We start from the raw sequence: 24540 nt of genomic DNA, 5'->3' as shown, positions 1-24540 counted from the left end.
TGTAATTTGTTTTAGTATAAATCAGGAATAATTCTTCTGAAGAAGGCTGTTATTTTTGAACCACACTAACATATTCGAGAATACTGTCTAGCCCTCCATTTTGCACGAAGTACTCCCAATAATTTCAGCATTTTCTGCAAGAGTTGCTACAGGTTTGGATAAATCCTAGAGAAGAATAGGATTCTGATGTTTGAAGAGACAGTCCCAGGACTAAATCTAACCTTACAGAATTCATCTACCCACATACAGCATGAACAAGCAAATAGCCAAATACTGCAAAAGTAGAGCACACCATGTTTTCTTTCTCTGGACTAGTATTTTAAATTTCTGAACTTTGGGTTATATATACACCTGTTTTTATTTCTCTGATAACTAAATGTACAAACCATAAAATACACATTTAGATAGTAAGTGGCCTTTTGGAGGCTTTTGCTATACTGATTTGTCCTACATTTTGCTTACACAAGATGTTTTTTATACATTTTAGTGTCACTTATATTCTTAGATGTGCATTGAATGTTGTTTCCCAGTTCAGCACCATGAAATTACTGCATTAGACAGGTTTGATGGGGATACAACTTTTTTTTTTTTTTTTTTTTCCATCATCTAGATTTATTGGAATGCAGTAATTTCCTTTGAGCTATTCTTATCTAGATAAGGTTTGCAAAAAGACTGTAGTTCGTCACACTTGTCACATTCAACACACAGTTCCAAAATTCAGCTCTTAAGAGTTACTGCTCTTTTCCTCTAATTCCTAAATCCTTGTGTCCCAATATGCACACGAGAATGTTCAAGAGCCTGATTGAGCTTCTCAAAAGTCTAGACTTTTCTTTCTAAGCAGGATTTCCTCTGTCCTGATGATGAACAGTTACACAACTATTAATGGACAAATGGGACATTTATTTGCACATTCCACATGCAGGGCATTGGCCCATAACTGTTCTTTGTGCACAGTGGAACCTGCACTAAATAAAGACACCACAGATGGCAACAATGACCTCCTTCTGCTCAGTAATGAGAGCACTTTCTCACAGGGAGACACAGATCTACAGATCTACTCAGCTAAATCTACCTATTTCTTCTGAAAACAGAAGAAATTCTTTAACCCTAAGACTACCACTATGGAAAATTTTTCATGAGACAATAATAATTTCCGTGTAGAAGATTTAGATAAAACTGGGTTGTCATCCTGTCTTTTTCTGTGTTGTTTCAAATGTTAGAAATCCTTAGATTTTTTAGGAATCATCATCATTAAGGGAGCTTTATTTATGATTTTGAAGGTATTTTTTCCTTTCCCGTCTCACTGGGAAAAAGATTGAGGGTTTGCCCATAGTTATGAGAAAAGAGTAAGTTTCTCATACATGTACAGCTATTCATTTTCTGAGAAGCAAAAATGGTCCACTTTTTTTTACTTGCTGATAGAATTTTTAATTATGCAAACTAAGAAACCAGCAATTATATACAAGAAGATTGGCACATAAGCCAATTTTAATTTATCAATGGCTTTCTTTTCACAGATGAGCTATAACAGTAATTGGGAAACACAGTAATAGGTATTTTAATTGACTTTTTTTTTTTTTTCTGTGTAAGTCTAATAGACTTTTGTTGTAAACTCAGGTTTCTGAATAGCACAAAATATGAACTAGAGGAAACATCTTTGATATATACATTGTCTGACCCCCCCCTTTTTTTAATTATTATTATTTTTTTTTTCAGGAACATGGAACATCTGTAATTAGACTGTTGGCAAAATTCTTCTCTCATTTGCAAATTCAGAGTAACAGCACTGACATCCAAGGAAAATATTCTTAATTATCCAGAGTTTATACAATGAGAATTATTTCCAGGCCACTACTCTCCCTAACAGTCTCAAACTGGTTAATCAGTCTTTAACAGCAATAATGACCACAATCATTCCATTAATTAACAATTTTCTCCTATGCATGCATATAAGCCTCATTTTCATCTCTGAAAGCCACACATTTAAATGCTAATGCCTACAAAGATTTATTTTATAATCCTTGATGTAAATTCTCTGTTGTGAACTTAAAATGTGTTTTCAAAGTATCAGCAAATTCACTTCTCTCAATAGATTTGTATGCTTATATGTCCTGTGTTAAGTCACCAGAAATGTTGAACAGGGGACTGGTACAGACATAACTTTCAGAATGCTAATTATAGATTAATTATGAAGTAACTATATTACCAAACTGTGTTTAGTTACATAGACAAGTTCATGGAGAACAAGTCCTATGAGAAGCGGATGAGGGAGCTGGGATTATTCAGCCTGGAGAAAAGGAGGCTCAGGGGTGACCTTATCGCTTTCTACAGATACCTTAAAGGAGGCTGTAGCGAGGTGGGGGTTGGTCTGTTCTCCCACATGCCTGGTGACAGGACGAGGGGGAATGGGCTTAAGTTGCACCAGGGGAGGTTTAGGTTGGATGTTAGGAAGAAATTCTTTACCGAAAGGGTTGTGAGGCATTGGAACAGGCTGCCCAGGGAGGTGGTGGAGTCACCATCCCTGGAAGTCTTTAAAAGACATTTAGATGTAGAGCTTAGGGATATGGTTTAGTGGGGACTGTTAGTGTTAGGTCAGAGGTTGGACTCAATGATCTTGAGGTCTCTTCCAACCTAGAAATTCTGTGATTCTGTGATTCATGTATTATTACCCCAAACACCAGCTACCTCAGCCAGTCTGGCTGATTTCTTGATGAAGACCACTTATATATTGAAACAAAATCTCAAATAATATGATGTCATATAACTCCTGTGATAAATTGTGTTGTCAATGGAGCTGGTTAATACCATGAAGTGCTGCTGGCCATACAAGAGTTAGCACAGCACCAATCACCTGCCCATGAATCAATAACCAGTTCCTGGCATCTGAACACATCGGAGCACATCATCACTGTCATTTGAGCACAGCTGCTGCAAGACTCTGAATAGGAATTGTGTTCACTGCCTGCATCCGTTATGGAACAGAAATTTGCTTCTCTTTATGCACTTAAGTAAGAAAAACAGGTATTGCTAACATTTGCGGGATTTGAATACGAATGTGATGGCTTCTTGGCACTACTTCCACTGAGAAAGGAGCGCTGCTGCCCTCCACTGGATGAATGCCATGGACGATCCACACAGGGAGAAACCAAAGATAGATTTTGCTGGAATTCTACTGCCCAGGGAAAGCCTATTGACTTATCAGTGAAGCTGCAAGATGCACATTTTCCCACACCTGAGGAAGGGGAAACGGTGAGATAAATGTACATGTGCTTAAGAAATGGTGAGATGCGTAAATGTACTTAAGGAAGCATTTTGCATGTAGGGTATTGTTTGTAGGCCCATACAAGCTGGTATATTGTTTAATAACTGTATCAAGCTTCACTCTAGCGTGTTTTTCACAAGAGAACTGTAGGCTCTGACTTTCAAATGGAACTAAGAGAATGGGCTCCTTCACCCTTAAAATATTATATATATATATATGTATATACAGTTTTCTTTTTAATAATAAAAACTCTGTTTGAAAGAAAACCTGTTAACTTACTACTACTAACAACTACATTTACCTTCACGAGATTTATAGGATTAATTATGTGACCTAAAAACACTTCATGATGTCCAAGAAAAACTGTCTCTAATTTCCTTATTTTTTTCTCCTCTCCTAAATTATGCTTATAGCTGTATATTAAATATTTTCTAATGTCCTGCCCTTCCTTTACTAAGAATTTATGTAGTTATCACTTCAATAAAATATCACAAGGGTGCCATAGAATAGAAATCCTTATTTGAAGATGTGAATGCTACTCATTTGTTGAGAAATTCAGATTACTATGTGAGCCACACTTCTGCAGTTTGAGAGCTCTGATATCTACAATTACTAAAAGTAGTTACAAACAGAAAATGCTGATTTGTTTGTTTACACACCAGTAGTTTATCAGGCTGTTAAAATTGCAATGATTTTTTTCTTTTGTAAATACAACTGAAATAAATAAATCTATAGCATTGTCATATTTTATATACTTCGTCCACTGGCAAAATTCATAATTTTATTTCTATAAAATTCTCATTTTTAAAATTTGATGAAGTTGTTCAATTGATTATGTTTACGAAGCACTGACAAGCTGATATTTATTTTGGGTTTTCCTAAACTGATATTAAGTAAAACCAATAGAGGGAGCTCTTATACCATTTTTTCTACCTGGTATAAAAAAGGTGAGTGCATCACTTCGAATAATCATTTTAAGATACAAGAATACATGTTTAAAATGTCTGTCCATAACATAAAAAGGTAAAGAGTGAAAATGCATATTATTTTTCAGCTTCAAAGAAAATACATATATATTTTTTTCTCCCAAAAATGGTTGATATATGGTTTTATTGTACTGTCAAAATGTTGGTTAGAACTGGAAAACACTTTCAGATATTCCTGGATTGCCACTGGTGCCCAGCATTCATAGCCCACTTAAATCAGTGAAATTTAAGACTGTCAAAATTGAACAAATCTTCTGGTCTGAATCTGATTTTAACTTAAAAGTTTTAGTCAAACATTTACAATAGAACAGTACTATCAACAACATTTAAAAATACATGCTGATATATTGTCTGTGGTTAAAAGAATGGGTAAGTTATATAAAGGGCTTGATATGCTTTTTTGGTAAAAATATTGTGTTAACAAATTACATCCTTTACTATAAGGCAGAGTATCATTTTAATGAACAGTACTAACAGCTGTTTATAGCTGTTTTTATCATGAGATAAAAACAAACAAACAAACAAAAACCAAAAAAACAAATATCTGCATATCTGCATATATAACAAAGAATGTGTATTTTAGAATGTGTGTTTAAAATAAAATAAGCTTCTGGCAAATTAAAAGTGAAAACCAATTAATCAAATTCTGCTTTAAACCCTTAGATGTACTTCCCATAAAAATATGGTATGGAAAATAACTTATGCACTTCACTGTCCACAAATATTACCATGTAAAATGTCTTTTAATTTAAGTGCAGAGACACTGTCATTTAGAAATATATAGGAATTGCATAAAATGCCACAAACCAGCCTTGCAGATTATAGTTCTGCTAGAGTGAAAAATGTGACAAGTACTTCTGAAGGTACATGCTTAATCTCCTTAGATACTGAGGGAAAGCAGCAAAAGTCCTCTCTGGCTATGGCTCAGGTGCAACAGCCTTATAAACCTGCCTCTGCTTTTGTATCTTAAACACATTATTTCTTTTACACTCCATCATTCATGTTTTTGAATGTAAGTAGAAAAGCCATCAAACTACAATATTTTATTCTGAACAGATCTTGAGAAAACATTCTTATTTGTGTTCCTCCCATCTGCTAGGGTTATTTTTTTGTTCTAAAATAAAAGTATGTCTTGCAAATTGCTGCCATTTTCATTATCATAGCTTTTTTTGTTTGTTGTTGTTGTTCTACTAATACACTGAAATAATGTGATACAACTGCTGCACAACATCCAAGTCCATCAGAGGAAGAAAAGGGCAAGCTCTTTCTAGTAGACCTATAAATGGTTGCTGTGTTGTTTTCATTAAATAGTTGTTTTGAAGCAGTTACGCTCTTGAGTGCTCTCTCAGTAACAGAATGAGATATGTGACCAGATTTTGGTCACAGACCAATGTAAGTCTCCAGTTACTCTGATAAGGCTGAGAGAGTCATTCTGGGTGTATGACAATGCAAATAGAATAAAGACACAATGCATTAACTCATATCATAGATACATTTCTAGCTCCCAAAAGCAGTTTAGGTATTTCCAAGCTAGAACAGTTTAGCTAGAATGATACTAGTAGGAAATATACTTTTTGGTTTTAATCCATTCAGGAAAATCTTGTTAACTTCCATACACGTCTTATAAACAAAGGGTGATATATGTCTGCAAATCATTGTCATTTTGATTTTTTTTGTCTCACTCCAATATAGTGTATGTATATTTATTACATCTTTATTATATCTTATCCTCTATTTATTAGACTGTGTTATATATTTTATAAAGCATTAAATATTTTTATTTATCATATAGTATACATATATAATCATATAGTATACATATATACTGTACATATATATATAAAATAGTATTTATTTTATTGAAGTCAATATGAGATAATAGCTGCAGACACAGTAATCTTGCCTTTAAAATTAATTTGTTAAATACTCATTAATATTGTGATTCTTCCACATCCCTGACTTTTTGTTATCAGGAGAGCAAGTAAATATCAAACTCTTTTAAGAGTTGTGCATATACTTTGCAGGTGCTGTTATCCAGTGTTTGCAGGTGCTATTCAGAAAACCTCTTTTGAAACTATCAGAATTACAGACTGAAATTTTCTAGATTTGTTAGATTTAGTGTAGATTTTCTCAGAAGTGAATTTATTGGCTGAATGCACAAGTGTGGACAAGAATTATCACAGGCCTACCTAAACTTTTCTACCTGAAAACAGATTCTGACCAGTTGACAGAACTTCTTGAATGTAAACAGAACAGCACTATAAGAAATGTTATTCAAACCCACTCCGCAGTGCACTTAGGCAAGACTAGCTGGATGAAGGTTTCAGTAGCCACAGCAGGTTGGCATGTGCTAGAGGTGGCCTCTGCCCCCTATCAAACACAGACAGCTCTAGCCAGCTCCACAGAGGCCTCACTGCAGGATGTTGCCAACAGCCCAACAGCCAAATATCACTGAAAACTTACTTGAAATGGAGATGAAGACACCACAGAAGGAGAGGAGGGAAGAAAAAGCATGAGAAACAAGAGAGGGAGCATCAAGGTCAGAGAAAGTAGTAGTAGGAAGTTCTCTGTGGCAGAACAGATATTCCTGGCAGCCTGTGGAGAGGGTCACACTAGGGCAGATATTCCCTGCAGCCCACAAAGGGCTCCATGCCATAGCAGATGGATATTTCTGAGGGAACTGCCACTGGTGGAGAGCCCATGCTGGCGCAAAATTTTCTAACAGGACTGAAGCCTGTGGAGGAGCCCATGTTGCAGCAAAGGAAAAGTGGTAAGGAACACCACAAAAGTGGAAAGAGCACCACAAACGGACTCATCATAATCCCTCATCCCTCATCCTCTGTTATGTGCTGCTCAAGGGGCGGGTAGAGGAGTTTGGAATGAAGGAGTGAGACTGAGTATGGAAAAGCCCTCACATGGAAAAGGTTCTGTTTTAATGTATGTGGTTTTGTTTCTTTGTTTCTTTGTTTCTTTTTTGTTTGTTTGTTTTGTTTAATCTTCCTGAAGTCAAGTCTCTTTTGCCTGCAAGAGTAATTGACGAACAATTCTCCTGTCTTTGTCCTGACCCATGAGCTTTCTCATTCCTGTTCCTCCTATTTTCTGCTCCCACCAAGTAAACGAGCAGCTGGGTGGGATTTTGGCTGTTGGTAAATGCCAATCCACCACACTAGCTAAACCAGAGTGGGCATTCTGGAGACAGTTAATTTCTTCCTTGGGCAAAGCTGGAATTGCTGTTTCTAGAATTCCTGGAATGGCTGTTCCCTTCATCACAATTGTCCAAAAGCAAGTTACCCCTGGGCTTTATATTCCAAGATTCCTGCTTGAGAGCAATAGCATTTACCTAACTATGGTCCTAACCCCAGTCCATCCTAGAAGGATAAAGTTTTCCAGAGCTCCTAGAAGGTGTAAGAGAGAGTCTCTCATACAGTTCTCCTAAAATGTGTGATGCAACAATATCTAGCCAAATAGTATCATAGTTTTTTTTTTTTTTTAAGGAAATAAGATAAAAACAAAACCAAACCACATTAAAATTCCTGACAAGCTACTTCTAAGCACTCAGAGTTCTAAGTGAAATTGCACAGGCATCTGTAATTGTGCTTACTGGAAGATTTAAAAAAAAAGTAAATGCAGGACATGACCAGCATACCTTTACAGAAACTAATGATAAGCCTCATTAAGCCATCATTTTTTCTTCAACTCATTGCCCTTTGCCTTCACATTAGCGAAATCCATAAGACCCTGAGCTATCCAATTATGAGCTGAACAGGACCTTTTTCTCTGCACGTTATCAGGCTCCTCATTGAGAAGAGGTAGCATCAAGTTAGATGAAAGCAGTCACTTGGACAAGCTCTCAAATCAGCCTTGCCTCACTCTAGCCTGCTCTGGACCAGCAATCTGACTCAACACTTCACTGCCTCAGATAAAACAACAGACACTGCTAATTAATAGATAAACCCAAGCTTTGGCACAGACCAGGAAACATCTGTGATGACCAAGGAGATGGTCAGATTAGCTGAATGCAACCATTTTTCAGTTTCATGAAGAAATTCGTATTCAGCACCCTGCTTTGTCAGCATCTAAATGCAAGTAATTCTCAAACAAGTTTCTCTGATAAACCAGTAATGAAAACACAGAAAGGTTGCCTGTGCCAACGGGCTCAAACACAGTCTACTTCTATATTGACCCTTATAACCTGTCTAGACAAATAAAACTCATACTGTCTATAGATTTCCCCTTTGATTTTAAGATTCCAAGGTCTTTAAAATGTCCTTATTTGCTTACTGTTCATTAATTTCTAAACTCTGCATCACAAAAGTTTGCAAAACTAAAATGCTAAGAATCCCCATTTACACTCTTGTCTAGTACCTTTGGTTAATAGTTGGAAAGAGAATGTTTGAATCTTTGACAAGTATTAAAACAATTATCTCTTGTGGAACAATTTATGAAAATTTGTTCTGATCAGTGTGAACATATTTTCCCAGATGGGTCAGATTTCCCAGAAAAGCTTGAAAATGAATAAAATGCTTCGGGTATTTGTTGCTGCAAGATCTAGGTCATAACAAACTACTAACATATGGGGTTTAGAAGGAAGTCTGCTGCAGGCAAGTGATGCCATCTGCTGTTGACCATGCACAGGACACTAAACCAGTTGACTGCTTTGATTTTATGACACCTTTGTTTTTCCCTTTTTCTTTTTCTAATACCTACTTCAAATATAAATTAAAAAAAGATTTTTCCAAAGGGCATTCCATAAAGCACTTGTGTGGTCTGGATACCTGTTACCTCTTTGTAAGTTAAATTTCTGGATTTCCATATGTCAAAATGAGAAAAACATGAGATGTGAAGAGAGGAAGAGAGGATAAATATATTTGTATTTCCTTAAAAAAAAAAAAAAAAGGAAAAAAAGATGCTTTTGTTTGCAATAAGAAATACTGAAACCAAAGATAAAATGTTCTGTTAGCTCCACTGGCGTTCAGATAAGAACAACACTGCACAACACTGCACTGCAACTACTGAAAAAATCCATACATTCTCATTAATTTTTTTAAATTAAATATTTATTTTTTACTTGTAGTCAATGTGACTGCTACACTAGAAGCAGTGTACGCTGGAAGGAAAACAGTCCGTTGAGCAGATTACTACTATGTTGCTCAGAATAAGGTTGAGAGATTCTGGCTGTATCAAATGCTTCTAGGAGTGCTTTGAACAGGTCATACTTATGCCATGGATTATTTTTTTTAACCTTTTTCTAGTCAAATATCCAAATACTTTTACGTAAATGTCTTCCATGTGAAAAATAAACTGCGGTATAAAGAAGTATCTTACACAGCCGCACCATATATTTCACAGATCTAATCTATATGAGTAGTTAAGCTAAAAATCACAGCTGAGAGACTGAGAAAACTTGAATGTGTCAAAAAAAAAAAAAAGGAAAAAAAAAAAAAAGAAATAGATTAGCTTCCTGAAACGTTTAAATTCGTACTGAGAGAAAGAAATTTTTAAAACCATCTGTTGATAAAATGTGTTCAGGAAGCAGTGTTTTTAGCATAAGGAACTTTGCATTTTTTCACTTTGGAGTTTTTTAATCCTGCTGTAGTCTCCACTTGACTTTGTGAATTGGCATTACTTTCTGCACATCCTCCCCTCCCAACCGCCCCCCCCCCCCCCCCCCCCCAATTCCTATTGCCTCCTGGGGAACAAGCAAGGATGCCTTCACAAAATCTTCCTTGAGCATCCAGTATTCTGCATTAACTGTTGCATAGATATACTAGCAATTTCTACTTCCTGAATGATGTAAAAGGAATATCGAGGTTGTATGTATGCTATTTTGGGTAAGTCTGCAGCTAAACTAAATACACAGGCTTTGAAACAGACCCCTGACTTTGTGGCCTTGGTGTTCTTCAACGTGCATGTACTGCTTTTTTGTGGATGAGTGAGGAAGGAGTTAAATGAGTATAAGTGGATAGCTCTGCTTCACAAGAACAGCTCCAGCAACAGAACTGGGGTTTGCTGTATAAACACAGCACTTTATAGTATTTTGCCTTTTAACTATTTCCTATGCTGACAACATTACCAACAGATCACTTGCAACAACCTCTCTTGGCATGATAGCGATACAAAGCACGAGCTTTTCTTTGCTCATCTGATATAAACAAAATTTTCTTTCCTATGGGAAGGCAGTTTCTTCAACAACTTTGAGTACATCATTTAGTATAATGTGATAGCATTTGAATACTTATGCCAAATCCACTGTCAGGAGATGCTGTTCATCCAGAAAGTATTCATAAAGAAGATAAGAATAACAAGGTAAACACAGAACAAAAGAAAGGAAGAACTACACTGATTTAATTGTTTGTGTACAAATAAACGATCATATTATTTCTCTTTTAGTTAGAAGTAGTGTAGAAAATCTAAATGTAGATCTGCAAGTATATCCAGGAAAGAGGAAATAGAATCCAATAACAGCCAGAAGCAATTCAGTATTTGTTTACTCCTAAAATATGGATTTACACATCATTTAATTAATAGTACTGGACCAATTCCTGAGTAAGGAATGCCTAATTTAATGCTTTGTTCAGCTGAGACCTTAATGCCTTAATAACAGCTTCAAATATTTAATTATTATTAAAAAGAATGATAAAGTAACTAGAAAAACTTGAACAAATTTTACACACCTTAAAATTAATTCAGATTGGGTTACAATTTTCCCTGACAGGTCTGAGATCCTCCTTGGTTGGCTGGATAACTGATCTTGCAAATTACTGATGGTGCTGTTAAGAGCAGTTATCCTTTATCATTTGGTACTTGCTTGCTAGAGCAAATCTCCATGCATCAAAGAGGTCACAATAAATAGGAAATCTTTTTTAGAAGAGACTGCAAGAAGTCTAACACTTGAAGGCACATGAGAGAATATGAATTGTGAGGACACACATTTAATTGCATGGGCTGTACAATTAACTTAGCAACTGTGCTGGCTAATTTCAATGAGAGACACAGAAAAAAATATAATCAGAGAAAAATGTTACAGAATCTAGAGGAATACTGAGAACTAGCAAAATTACATGAGATAGCTGGATATTTTCAGCATAAAACTTAAAAAGGAATTAAGGAATTTGGGGGAAAAAAAGAACAACAAACAAAATCACCAGAAAACAGGTAGTTCTAGGGCCCCATGTTTAAGTCTTTCTAACACACAGCTATTATCTCAGGTTCTTTCTTCCTTGAGGATATATCAACATCTCACTAACATAGTCTGGTTACTAGAACTTCCGTGAGAATCCCAAGTAATTTTCTGAAAACAATGTAATCAAAGCTAATACAGAACCATGGTAAGCAGAGAGCTTAGAACTAAAAATTTCAGCAATGTAGGATTTTGTTAAATTAATCAATGTTTAAGAAAATGGTCATGAAAGAAGCATGTAAAACTCATGACTAAATCTCAGCATGGCCACAACTGTGCTTAACTAGAGATCTAGAGAAGAAAATTACTGAAATGTGCTGGTGAGACAGATCTCAAAGCAGAGGACCTATATGGAACAGAAGGAAGCTCTTTTTGGCTGTTGCGGTTACAGGGATGGTGCTTTACCAGTCCAACCCACCAACTTTCAATTACATCTGTGAAGCTGGGCATGAAGCTTCAGTGTAACTGTTTTTCAACAGATGTTTTTAACAATTTTTTTTTTCCAAGAAAATACCTTATCTCTGAAATACTGAGATAAAACATTTATTTCCAGTAGGTCTTTAATTAATGGGTTCAAAATATCAAATCAATGTAATTAATGAGTTCAAATGATAGCCTGATGGTAGGCTACTTCTGTGCTCCTTATTTTTCTGGGCTTAGGGTCATTAGCATGATATGGATACCTCATACTTAGCCTTTTAGTCTTTTAATACCTTTTAAAATTTACTTCTAAATCCCCCTTTCAAGCATTATTTACAGATGTAAGTTAGTATTATTCAAGTTTTTGCTCAGGAATGACTGATTACACTTGTGACAGGTCAAAATAAATATAGGAATGCTATGTGCTGTTAAGTGCTAGGGTCTAATATTCCATCAGACTGATAATTTAAAATCAGATCTTAAAGAAATAATTTAGACAAATTACATGATAAACATGTAATCTTCACATGCTTTAATTAGAAAACCCTGTTATGATAATAAAATATTTTAATATTATATCTTCTCTCGAAAGACTGGAAGTTGAGATAGAAGCGTTAAATAATATACACAGTGTTTTTCAGAGAAAATAAGTACTGCTACACCGATTTAGTGCATGATTAACCTAAAGGATCTAGCAGAGGCTGAATGAAAGATTTTCAAGTTTTCCCAGAATTTAACAAATATATATATATTCAAAACATTCTTTATTCTTTTCAATCTTTGTTATTACTGGTAATGCTAAAAAAACAAATGTAAATGGATGTTGGTGAACTTGTTATAGTAAAACGTACATACTGTGTTTGCCTTGAAGTTACTGTTTGGTGACAGGTGATGGAGAAAAAAGTGCAAGAAAGAGAACTATTGCAGAAAAGGCATGAAAACAAGAGAGGAGAGGGTATGAGAAAATTTGTAGTGAAGCTAAGGTAACAGCAACTGTAAACGGGTCAATACATTTTTGTATGCATTTCAAAATCCCTACGTTTCTTGCTTCTATAGATGTACCTAACAGCTGGATCCTCTTGCTGATTACTGTCTAAGAAAATTGCTTACACAGAAGAAGTGTGTAAAGCTTTTATGTCCAACAGTGTTGCTAGGTAGTCAGAAAGAAGGACAAAATAGGGCAAGAGAAGAGCATGAAGTTAGAGAATGCTTGAAACATATTGTTTTCTCTCACTTCAATTTTGTGATGTCAAAGGTTTGTATAGCTAAAAAGGGGAACATAAAACACCATAGGCTCAACTACAGCTGTAACACTCCACAGTTCCTGAGTTAGCTTTAGAGAAACACACACTCTCTCACACACACAGCTGTAGTGGAATGTTGCATGTGCATAACATCAAAGCGTGTGCTACTGAGGACTTAAGACAGCATCCTACCTTTTGACATCCTCTTCCATGCTGGAGTTTGGAACTTAGAATAGAGTGTCAAATGCAGAAGTCCTGTCAACACAGAAGCCAAACCACACTGATCCTGCAGCCTACTCCAGCCCTTGACCAAAGTTTTATGTAGGTGAATTTACAGTTCAGCAGGCTAAAAACCAGAACACTGAACACTCATACGAATTCACCATCTCTGCTCCCCTGTATCCTTCTGTGTTTTATCTGCCTAAAACACAGAAACGTCATAGCAGCAAGGACTAGAATACAGATTCTCCTTACTAGCAAGGAATTTCTTTAAAGAGTTTTCAGTGTTATCCACACTAGAACTGCTTGAAACAGAGACAGAGTGCGGACCCCTGCACCATACTGCTCCCTGCTGCACCATACTCTGCCAGCTGGGCTAGATGATGCCAATGTGCCCCTTCCTTCCCTGCAGTTAACTCCCAGTTTCAGGTCATGGCACAGAGGAAAGGTGACAATGCCTATCCTGCCTACCTGCAGTGATCCCTGAACATGAGGAAGAGTCTCCGGCCTCAGGGCTGGACTCTCTTCTGTTAAAGGACCCTTCCACTAAGAGGCAGGCTTATCTACCTACCTTACCCAGCCTGTGTGGTCCTCAAGTGCTGTGGAGGTGGCAATGCTGCCCAGGGAGCTGCAGTGAATGTGCTGTTTGAGTGTGAGATGAAAGGAAGGGGCCAAGAACTTCATGATCAATGAAGATGATGCCTGTCCTGCTTTTAGCTTCCACTTCTCCATGACTGTAGTCTGGAAGCCTGGGCATTTTTCTGGGAGGTAGGCACAGGTGCTCTAAAAATTAGGTTTACTCACCTTTGGCTTTGCCTTAAAAGAAAGTGCTGGGTGCCCCTGTGTTCTCTGGTGAGTACAAAACTGTTAGGCTTTAAGGACGCTCTGATGGTACCTATGGGATCAAGCTTGTCGGAGCTTGGACAAGGAGGAATGCCCCAGTTCTGCCTGCTGTTTAGGTTTACCCTTAAGCAAGGTGCTTAGCTCTTCCACTTTCCGAAAAATACGTTATACTGTGTAACCACAGATATAGAACTTTCAGGCTTTTCAGAATTTCTGTTTTGCACACTGAGAAGTAAATGCTAAATACAATTTTAGGTACATCTGTCCTTTACCAAACCTGGCCCCACTTACAAAAAACAAATCCACAAAGGGAGATATTAATATCTTGTATATTTAAGTCCCAATTGTCTATAAGAGCACAGCGCAAAGACAAAGATACAAAGGAAAGTGAGTCTGTGGAGGTTAGCTATTTTGAGAACTCTAGCTTTAGTAAGTAACCTTGTTTTCTCCTCCATTATTTGCTTTCTAAATTTGCCTATTAAACTTGAGACATCTGACATAAACGATTTCTTTTTTTTCCCCTGCAACTTAAATTGGGTAAATAGATGGTATTCTCAACAACAGGACACATCTTGACTGAGCTCCACAGAAAATTGCTGTAGTTTTTTGATGCCCCCTTGTCATCATTTCAGGTGCACCAGTTTTGTTGTGTAGAGACATTTTGAACCTAGTGAGAGCAATGTATGTGAGTCTTATTTTCTTCAGAGGGAGGCAAGCTGTTTTACACTTGTTGTGCTCTAGCTTGTCTGTAAAAACTTAGTTCATGGTATGTCCGAATCAGAGCTTACTTTCCAAAACATTTCCATGTTTCTTTGTTTTCTTACATTTCATCACATTATTTTTAGTATTTAATTATATTCTCAATAGGTCATATTCTAATTATCATGGTGCAACCTCTATGAAAAGTTTATCTTATCCTTACCTTTTCATTTGGCTGTTAAAGCACTGACTTTAACTGAGGGAGGACACAGGGCCAGTGCCTGTAATTCAGATCTCCAGGGATCAGTGTTAACCTCTGGTACGTATGGCTAGAGAGGGAGTACAAAGGCAGGGATTTTAAGGACATGAAGAAGGCAGAGATCTCCATGCATGCTGCATGATTCATATGTAGCTTGGGAAGAGTTCTAGTTTGTTACTCTGTCTGCTAACATTACCTTAGTTTTGATTCATGATTATAAAAATTCTTCCCTGTTGAGCTGAGTGTTGCTATGTTCAGTTTCTGCTGATCTACGCTGCCTGTCAGCAGTGCTTTATTTAACATCTTAAGTTAAATAGTTAACATGGATTCTATTATGTCTGTCTTAACAGAGCTCTTATTAACTTACAAGCATGGTCTCTTTTTCTCTTAATTTTTAAAATGTTATGGATCAGTCTTTTTTGTTTGCTTATATGCTTTAGTATGTAGATACTCATTTTAGTGTCATTATCTGGGGAAAATTCAGACATTTTAACACAAATTTGGCCAAAATCGGGTGTCAATAAAGTGTTTGAACACAACCTTAGGAGCTGCTTTAGTATTAATTAGGTCTGAGAAACTATCCTCTATTGCTTAATGAAAACATTAGAAATCTAGTGCAGACTGAATTGGAAAACAAAAGTAAAAATGAACTAAAGCTACTAAAAAACACTGTGGCTGCATTTCTGTGTACTGCCACAAAGAAAGAATGCAACCAGAATGTGATTTTTAGGCCTACTTCCTCAACTTTCTTGAACTCAGGAAAAGCCACATGTAACAACTGTATTATAAAAGTAATGAATACACCACAATGTAAAATAACGAACATTTATGTTGGAATTTTCCTGAGGAGAAGATTTACTGCAACTTTTATCACAGGCTGGAAGGGACGTCTAGAGGTGATCTAGTCCACTCTACTGCTGAAGTCAGTGCTATCTAGAGCAGGTCACTAAGGATCATGCCCAGGTGAGTTCTGAGTATCTCCAAGGATGGACACTCCACAACCTCTCCAGGCAATACTGGAGCGGTGGTGGAGTTTTCTGTCACTGTATACCACTGAGGAGAGCCTGATTGTGTCTTCTTTACACTCCCCCATCAGGTATTTATACATATAGATAAAATCCCCATTCCAAGACTTTTCTTCAAGCTGAACTATCCCAGCTCTGTCAGCCTCTCATTGTATGCTGTGTGCTCTTTATTACCTTCATTGCCACTGACTAGGCCCCCTCCAGTATGTCCCTTTCTCTTTTCTACTACAGAGCTCAGATCTGGACATGGTACTCCACAGATGGCCTCACTGGTCTTGAACAGAGGGGAAAGATCATGTTTCTTGACCTGCTGGTGACACTTCCTTATGTAGCACAGGAGGCTGTTGGCTATTTGCCACAAGGGCACACTGCTGGCTCATGTTCAACATAGTGTTCACCAGAACCACCAGGTCCATTTCTGCACAGCTGCCTTCTAGGTAGCTGGCCCCTAGCCTGTACTGGTGAGTGGGGTTATTCCTTCCTTGATTCAGAAGTTTTCAGTACCAGTCTGAACAACACAGGACAATCACTTTGAAAGTTACATTCACACACACATAAATTGCTGTCCACCCCTGGGCTCCTCACATAGTTTTATTTCATGCAAGAAAAATACACTGTCAACATATATATCAGCCCACCGCAGAGACAGTTCTGGTTCCAATGTGCCAAGAGTGCACAGAAATACTTGCATTATGTAAGCATATCAAGTGCTTGGGAATATGAAAGGGACATTTAAAAAAGTGTGCACGTGGTTGTGTAGACCTGTATTTTAAAACACAGTTCTGAGTTATTATTCTGTTTATATCCCATAGTGTACTTCACCTAATAAAGCTGCGTCTCTGCTTGATAGCTTCTAATCTAAAATATTAGCAGCGTGTTTATCATCCCCAAAAAACAGATACTAAAATAGAGGTTTACTTTGTTGTTGTTGTTCTTCCTTTTGTTTCAAGTATTTTCCCACTTGTTTAGCTTTCTTTACTTAAAAATGCTAATCCATTTTCCTGCTGCTTTACCTTCTCCAGGTTTGGTTATAATTTCCAGTACTACAAGGTGCATAATGTAATCCAGTTATTTAATTTATGTTACATTAATATAGTAGAAAATGTAATGAAAGGACCAGAGCTTGCTCGCTTTCCTCAGAAGACAGTCTCATTAAAAATCAATAAGATTTTTTGGTATGAATTGTGAGTATAGTGTGCAGAAATTGACCTGAAGTCCCGAGATACCATTGAATGAACAGCTCAGTCTGACTCAAAGATTATTTGCTAGAACTAGAATATTTCAATTTAAAATATTTCTATTTCTAATCTTTATTCTCTAAAAGCTGTGACAGTGTTTGTAAACCCAGGTATGCCTCTGCTCTTTAAGAAAATTACATCTCTCTCTACACAGAGAATAACACGTAACAGAGCAAGTTGAGAAGAGTATGTAATAGCTATGAAACCCTATTAAGTTAGATATTGAATTTTAAGTTTCTCTTCTCAATAAGCTTAATCTCTCTCTTTTTTTTTTTTTTTTTAAATTTATAAATAAACTGATTAAAGTTTTCATACACACCAATGTGTATAGATGTCATTAGTCATCCTCTGCATTTTCTATGTAGAAGACCCTCATATTTAGACAAATCCTTAAATCTTCTGTGAGAGCTTACATTTGTCAGGCACTAGTTGTTCAGATATGGTCTTTGACTCAGGAAGCTCCTAAACTACTGATTGCCAAAAAGTGGCAAATATGCTAGGGAAGGCATCATTCTGTGTACAGCCCATTTTTTATTCTTTTTTTACTGACTTTCTGCTACTGGTTGCTGTCAGATTTGGGCTAGATGGGGTGATACAATCTAATCCAGTCCAGTCTTGTAAGGTTTTATGCTACTTCCTTATCTTTGTCATAATCTCTTTCTTTTTTCTTTCTTTTCTCCCAAGTTTTTTTTTTTTTTTTTTTTTTTTTTAATTTAAGTGTGGCTTTCAATCTCTCCATTTCCCTAGCTTCTTATTGTAGCAAAAGTAGCTACAGCTGGAGTCTTCTCTTTTTGTTCGAATTAAACCTCTGTTCTCTGATGTCCCTTTAATATTCCAGAATTGATGTTCCCATGACCAAACTTTTCTTCTCCATGACTTTTCTCTTGGCCAATTCATAATGTAACGCCTTCACCTCAGCATTTCTTCCTCTTCCCACAACTGCCAAATTTTCTTCCAAAGCTATCTTTAACAGTTGTTCCTGTTTCTTTACTTCTAAGTCTTTGCACTTTTCCTCTTTGTTACCCTCCTCAGTCTGGTAGAACAGGTGAGCCAAGAAGGGAAATTGGTGCTGCCTGAATCAGGAGTGGGTTTGAGTCTCAAACATTAATGTATTCAAACAGGAAGCAACAAAGCTGTCTGCTAATTTTCCAAGGAGGATATCAACTCAATCAAGATGAATGAACTTAATGTTGTCTGATATGGTGATGCCACCTTCTTGAAAGAAAGTCAGAGTACCCTGCAAATGCTTGGGTTAGTTAGGAGACTAACTGAATGTTACTGATGAGCTTAACTAATTAAATGCTGGTGTGTAATGAAATTTTATAGTTTAGTAACATAATTAGCTAATTTTTATTATTATCTCTGCCTGGGAAAGCAATAGCTCTCTTTACCAAGCTTTGGAAGATGAAATTGGTGGTGTTACCCAGAAGTTTGCACAGTGCAGTGCTGCAGATTCTAAAGTAAAGCAGCAAACTAAGTGAGCCTTTGTCTCATCTCCTATCAAGTGTTTTCTGAGCAATACACTACCCTCCTGACTGTTTAATATTGGGGATGATTTAATGCATTCCTGCACCTAACTATTTTCCTTCTTTCTTGTTTTTCTTCCTACCAAATTAGGTTCCCATTGCAGATCCAATGCCATATGCACTGTATCGCTCTTCCTGCTGAATTAAAGACTGAACCTCTACGTTTATTCACTACTCCTCTCCTTCTGTTTGTTTTCTACGCTGAATTCTTCACAGATAATAATAAGGTGGCTCAAATAGCTTTCCTCAGCTGGATAAGGGTGTGGATGTGAAGCACATCTTGTAAAATGTCTGTCAGACTGAACAAATAATTTCCAGAGGGTTTCTAACACCTACCAGTTGTTATGCATATCATATTATTATCACAGTTACCTAAAACAGTTTTAGATTAGCTAAATGTCAATCTCACAGCAACTGCACAACCTTCAGGACATCTTTGTGTATATGACAGGCTCCCAGCTGTGAAATTATTACTTAATTCTCTATTTCTAAATAAGCATGTATCTATGGTTTTCCTAATTAATAAAATAAAATAAAATAAAAAGACAAAAAAAATCCAAGTTAGGTTCTGCTACTCTTTTTCTATTCTTGTTGTTTGTATTAGTCTCTCTTTTTGAGTTTAAAAGTACATAGAATCAATTTCACTACTGTTTGTTTGTTTACACACTTTCAGTGCTATAGTTTTGAGGTATTGTATACTGGTAACAATGAACTGTATCCTTTTTTAAAAAAAATCTTACAGACTTTAGTGTCTTAAAAGCATATATGTTTGAGGAAAAAATTGGAGTTTGTGATATCAATTTAAGAGAAGAGTCTTTGCTCAAAATCTCATCTGAAAACATCAACAGCTCTACTAAACCTCTGACATGTTTCTCATATATGTTAAACTGATGAAAGAACTTTAGTGGGGATTAGTCATAGCTGCCGAAAAGATTTTCCAGTGGTGTGCAGTGGTTTATGTTGGATAAGGCAGGTGCAGAAAGCTCTGACAAAGCATGGTCAGTGAGACAAGACTCGGGAGGTGTTATGCATTAACATAAATGCGCCACTTGCCTTACAGTGCAAAAACATAGATAATTAGACTTACATAGTTTTCACCTAATTATGTTTACCTCTGGTTTTGCCAAGTTTCTAGTTGAGCTGAATTAGTTGTCACAATCTGTTCAGTTAGATATACTCAATGAAGAACTGGGAAGGAAGTTATTGCCACATCAGCTTTGAGAGGCAAGGCTGATCTTTTTAAGTTGTCTAGTGATACAGAGAAAAAACATGTTCACCTTAAATAATAGCACCCAGTGAAATCAGTCAGACACCACCTTTATAAGGGGACCAGGATTTGGTCCCAAATTGCACTACAATAGGGACATAAGACATTCGGCAGGATTTGTGGCCATATTTCTCTATGACTAAAACAGAAACACAAGTTAATGCTCTTGCTGAATGTTTCCTCAATGTAATATTTAGCAAAGACGTGCGTAAGAGTACTGCTTTAATTAAACATAAGTAGTCTCCTACCCGGAAATTGCTGCTAGTTTTTGATGAGCCTGATAGGCCATCTCACATCCTCGGGTTCGAGTTTTGTGCATTTCTGCATGCAGAGATGGACAGGTGACTGAGACATCCCCAATGGAAATTACCAGCTCTCGGTATAGAGCCACCTGGGTATTGAACTCCTGGACAAGCTGAAAAACAAAGACAATTTACTTACATTAGACAATTAGCTACACTGATAAAAACTTATTATTTTTTAATTAAAAAAAACAAAACAACAACAACAAAAAAAACAAACATGCCCAATTTAGGGCTTGTTCCTACTGCTTCCAGGCAGGCATGCATAGTGTACAAGACCAAGTGCCTAAGATTTAATAAATGACTAGGGCCTCCATGCCAGCTGCCTCTTCTGTGTGCTGTAAATGTTCATTTGCAGGAAAGTAATGCTTCTGCTTTTAATCTCTGGAAGTGTGAGTTATTAGTCCTAAATATTAAGCAGACAGAAAACCAGCTGTTTTACTAGTAGCATGAGGTTATTTTTTGCTATCATTAAAGACAAAAATATCTCCAGAAATGATTGCCTTTGCTCCTCCTGCTTCCTGATTAACAGCACATTTAGGGATTGGAATGTAGCGTTTGCTTTTACACTGGAGATTTTGCTAATTTATTTTGTAATGATTTCTGTTCTGTCACTGGCCTCTAACCCAGATTTCAGACTTGAAACTGATTGGGAGTTATTGGCTGAGAAGATGTACCAGATACACACTTTCCAGTTAGGATTCTAGAAAGCACTTTTTCCAATGTGGGGAGAAAAACAGACAAAGGAATAAATAAATGTTTCAACATTTTCACAGAAATTTAATACACAGCAGATACACACGGATGCTACTGGATACATAGGTTACTTTACAGTGATGGAAAGATCATTATTGTTTAGTTCCACTGATCACAATGTGGGATGATATTTTAAGGAAACAAAGCATTTGCTATCTTAAAGGAAGCACATCAGACCATTTGCTCCACATGGTGGCGGGGGTGGAAGGAAGGGAGCATTAGAACAAAATATGTATTTATCTTTGTTTTGCTAATTTGACCTCAATTTCCAAAATATAAAACCAGACAAGAGCGACTGCTAATAATTCTGCAGCCATCATTACCACCAGGAGTTCAGCATATCCCAGCATACAAGCACAGTGAAAAAACAGGTCTGGGACCTGGATTCTATCAGTTTTACGAAACATTAAAGTCAAGCCTTAGAATTGTCAGACTCAGAAACAGAAAATAAGTGAGTCGCTTCCCCTGCAGAGTTCCATGCTGGCTCTTCATGCATACTACTGTAATTACTCTGCATAACTAAGAACTAGTATCGGGGCCAATTTATTTATTTATTTGTTTGTTTGTTTATTTATTTATTTATTTTAAGACACGTTTTCTCAAATTTAATTGTAAGAGTAACAAATAGGTTTCACTGCTTCTGGAGCAGCAAAACAATCCCAATGCATTCCAATACATCTGCAAGAATACCACCACCACAACAAAAAACAACACCCCCCCCCTCCAAATTCACACACCAAACAAAGCCCCAGACACAATCCTCGTACTCTGCTAAACGTGGCTTCAACTCTCCTGTTCTGTAGCTTCGGTGGATGCAAGAAACCAATGGGGATAAAAAGATGTACTACATTGTGGCATAATTATTCCGTATTAAGAACATGAGAAAAGCTTCTCATCCTGCCACTGGTAAGACAGACACATTTTGCTGGTTCTCACCTGATATCCCCTGTCTAAACAGAGCATTGTCAGCACTGCCAAGGAAAACAAAACCATACTGATATTGCAGCATCGAGACAGAACAAGAAAAAATGCACTCATTTGATCTCCTGAATCTCACTGCATATTGGCAATCCATCTGTAAATCATATTATATTTCTAATCACTGAATTCTACCTGATAAAGAACGAAGAAAGGAAGCTAGCGGTTCTGTTTAACTAACCAAGTTAAGCTACTAGGAATGAGAGAACAGGCAGGACCCTGTAGGATCCACTTGTTGGATATATTTATACAGCTACTGTGGCAGCTTTTGTTCTTTGGTGCACTGGGAGCTGCTGCCGATTTTGAAGTATCAGAGTGGATATCTGCCAGAACAATTTGCAGTATTAGAGAGAAATATTGCCAGAGTTCAGCAGAGCAGAAGTGGCAGACACATGTCAAATTCTACTGGACAGAGGTGTGTGACAAGACCCAAATTTGTGAGGTAAAGTAGCAGCAACTACATTTGTTTTCTGTGATGAGTGAGATGAGCAATTTTGGGCTCCAACACCCAGCTGACTGTAGCCTGAGGAGCGAGATGCTGCTGGCTTGGAGGGAAGTGTCAAGATCAAAACATTTTGAGCACAAGTGGAGAAAAATGCTATATTGTAACAAGATGTTCTGAAAAGAGCACAGGTGCAGGTGCTTGACCTGAGATTTTACAATTGCGGTCAGCTACTCTGGGTAGACTGGAAGCAGGTACCATGCATGTCAGGGAACGAATTTTGGGGCCTCAAATTCTGTATTGTTAGAAAGATTATAGGGCAAGAGAGGTTGTTGTTGTTTTTCCCCCACTAGGACAGCAAGCGGAGCGTGTGCTGATGCCGGGGAAGAAAGTGCTCACCTGTTTAGGCTTCAGTGAGTGCAAGTCTGGGGACAGATCGGGCCGTATCTAGCAAAAAAAAAAAAAAGCAACTCCACCCGCTGCCAGCGCCGCGAAGGCAGCGTGTGCGGGGCTGCGGGCTCCTGCGGGACCAGGAGCCGGGCTCCGGTCCCGACCCACCCGTACGGCCGGAGACCTCGCTTCTCTCCCCCGCCTCCCGCGGCAGGGCAGCAGCCCCCCGGCGGGGACTGCAGTTTTAAAAATAGTGCAACTGCACGTGATGGGAATGGGCGAGCTGCCAGCCACGGAAACGCTCAGAAAAAAAAAAAAAAAAAAAAAGAGAAAGAGAAAAAAGGAAAAAAAATAAAAGAAAATAAATAAATAAATAACAGCAATAATAATAATTTTCGTTTGTTTGTTTCGTTTCCCGCGGTACCCACCATCTTGCAGTCGTCCAGGGCTCTCAGGGTCGTGCAGGCGCCCTCGCAGCCGCTGCCCCGCCGCTCGGAGTCGCGGCCGTGCGGCGAGGTCCTGCTGCTGCCCGGGAAGATGGAGGCGGCGGAGCGGGGGCGCTTCCTGCGCCCGCTCGCTGCAGAGCTCATGCACTCGCATCCGCCGCGCGGAGCCGCCGGCCGGGGAGGGCTGCGGAGCCCCGCCGCTCCTCGCCCCGTCCCGCCGGGGGCCGCGCCGCTCACGGCGGCGACAGCGGCGACAGCGGGTGGCGGCCGGGCGGCGGAGCGCCCTGCGGCATCGCCTCCGCTCGCGGCGGGGAGAGGCGGAGGGGCTGGCGCCTTCCCTCCTCCGGCAGCGCGGCTGTCAGTCCCCGCGGAACCGCCCCGCCGCCGGCGGCATGCTCCGCCGGCCTCCTGCCCGTAGCAGCGCCGGCCGTGCCCGGCGGACAGCGGCTGCCATCGGCGGCTGGCGACGCCCCCGCGATGCCCCCGCCCGGGGGAGCGCGCAGCTCCCTCCTCCGAGCCCCTCCGCCGGCAGGGGGCACGGGGGGGACCGGGGGGGCTGACGCCGGTAACAGCGCGCCGCCCCCCTAGGGCGGGAGCGGCTGCGGCAGCCGCCCCCTTCCCCGGGACGAGACCCCCTCCCCAGAGCCCCCCCGGCCGCAGCGGGGGCGAAGCGGTCCCGTCGCCACCCCGCCGGGGGTCGCAGCCCCGGGGGAGCCGGCCCGGATCTCCCGCAGGCGTCAGGGCATCGGCCGCGGGGCTGCGGCCGAAGTTGGTGCCGAGTCGTCCAGAGGGTGGCTCTGGGAATGTTTGCGAGGACTTGGTTCGCTGCTCGCGTTTGTTTGCTTTTCAGGGAAAACGAAAACAGAACAACAACAAGAAAGGGCATCTTATCTTGGGTCTCCGAACAAGCGGTTGGAGGGCGTGAAGCCGCCGCTCTTGTTGTAGCATTAAAGATTAAATAATGATCGAGTGGAGGAATTGTTCCCTCTCTGCTCCAGCACAGTGCAGTTGCCCTTCAACAGGCTGCTGCTGCTAATGCTCTCCTCTCTCCCGGCCGC

General features: G+C 38.9%; 1 protein-coding gene across 2 annotated transcripts in view; it reads right to left on the bottom strand.

Annotated features, from left to right (window-relative positions):
* RGS7BP (regulator of G protein signaling 7 binding protein) overlaps window positions 1–24031 on the bottom strand; it is a 46112-nt gene extending 22081 nt beyond the window's left edge. The window contains exons 1-2 of one of the 2 annotated variants that reach the window (XM_038169965.2): window positions 23465–24031; window positions 20417–20583 (exon numbers count right to left, since the gene is read on the bottom strand). In XM_038169965.2, coding sequence (XP_038025893.1) covers window positions 20417–20583; window positions 23465–23626 — 329 coding nt within the window. In that variant the 5' untranslated portion in view covers window positions 23627–24031. The remainder of the gene's footprint in view (window positions 1–20416; window positions 20584–23464) is intronic. The other variant, XM_038169964.2, reaches the window with a different exon arrangement.
* Window positions 24032–24540: the final 509 nt, after the last annotated feature.

The sequence above is a fragment of the Anas platyrhynchos genome, chromosome Z, assembly GCF_047663525.1.
Source record: "Anas platyrhynchos isolate ZD024472 breed Pekin duck chromosome Z, IASCAAS_PekinDuck_T2T, whole genome shotgun sequence".
Lineage (NCBI taxonomy): Eukaryota > Metazoa > Chordata > Aves > Anseriformes > Anatidae > Anas > Anas platyrhynchos.
The sequence above is the reverse complement of the archived record's forward strand: the minus strand, read 5'-3'. Positions and strand labels throughout refer to the sequence as shown.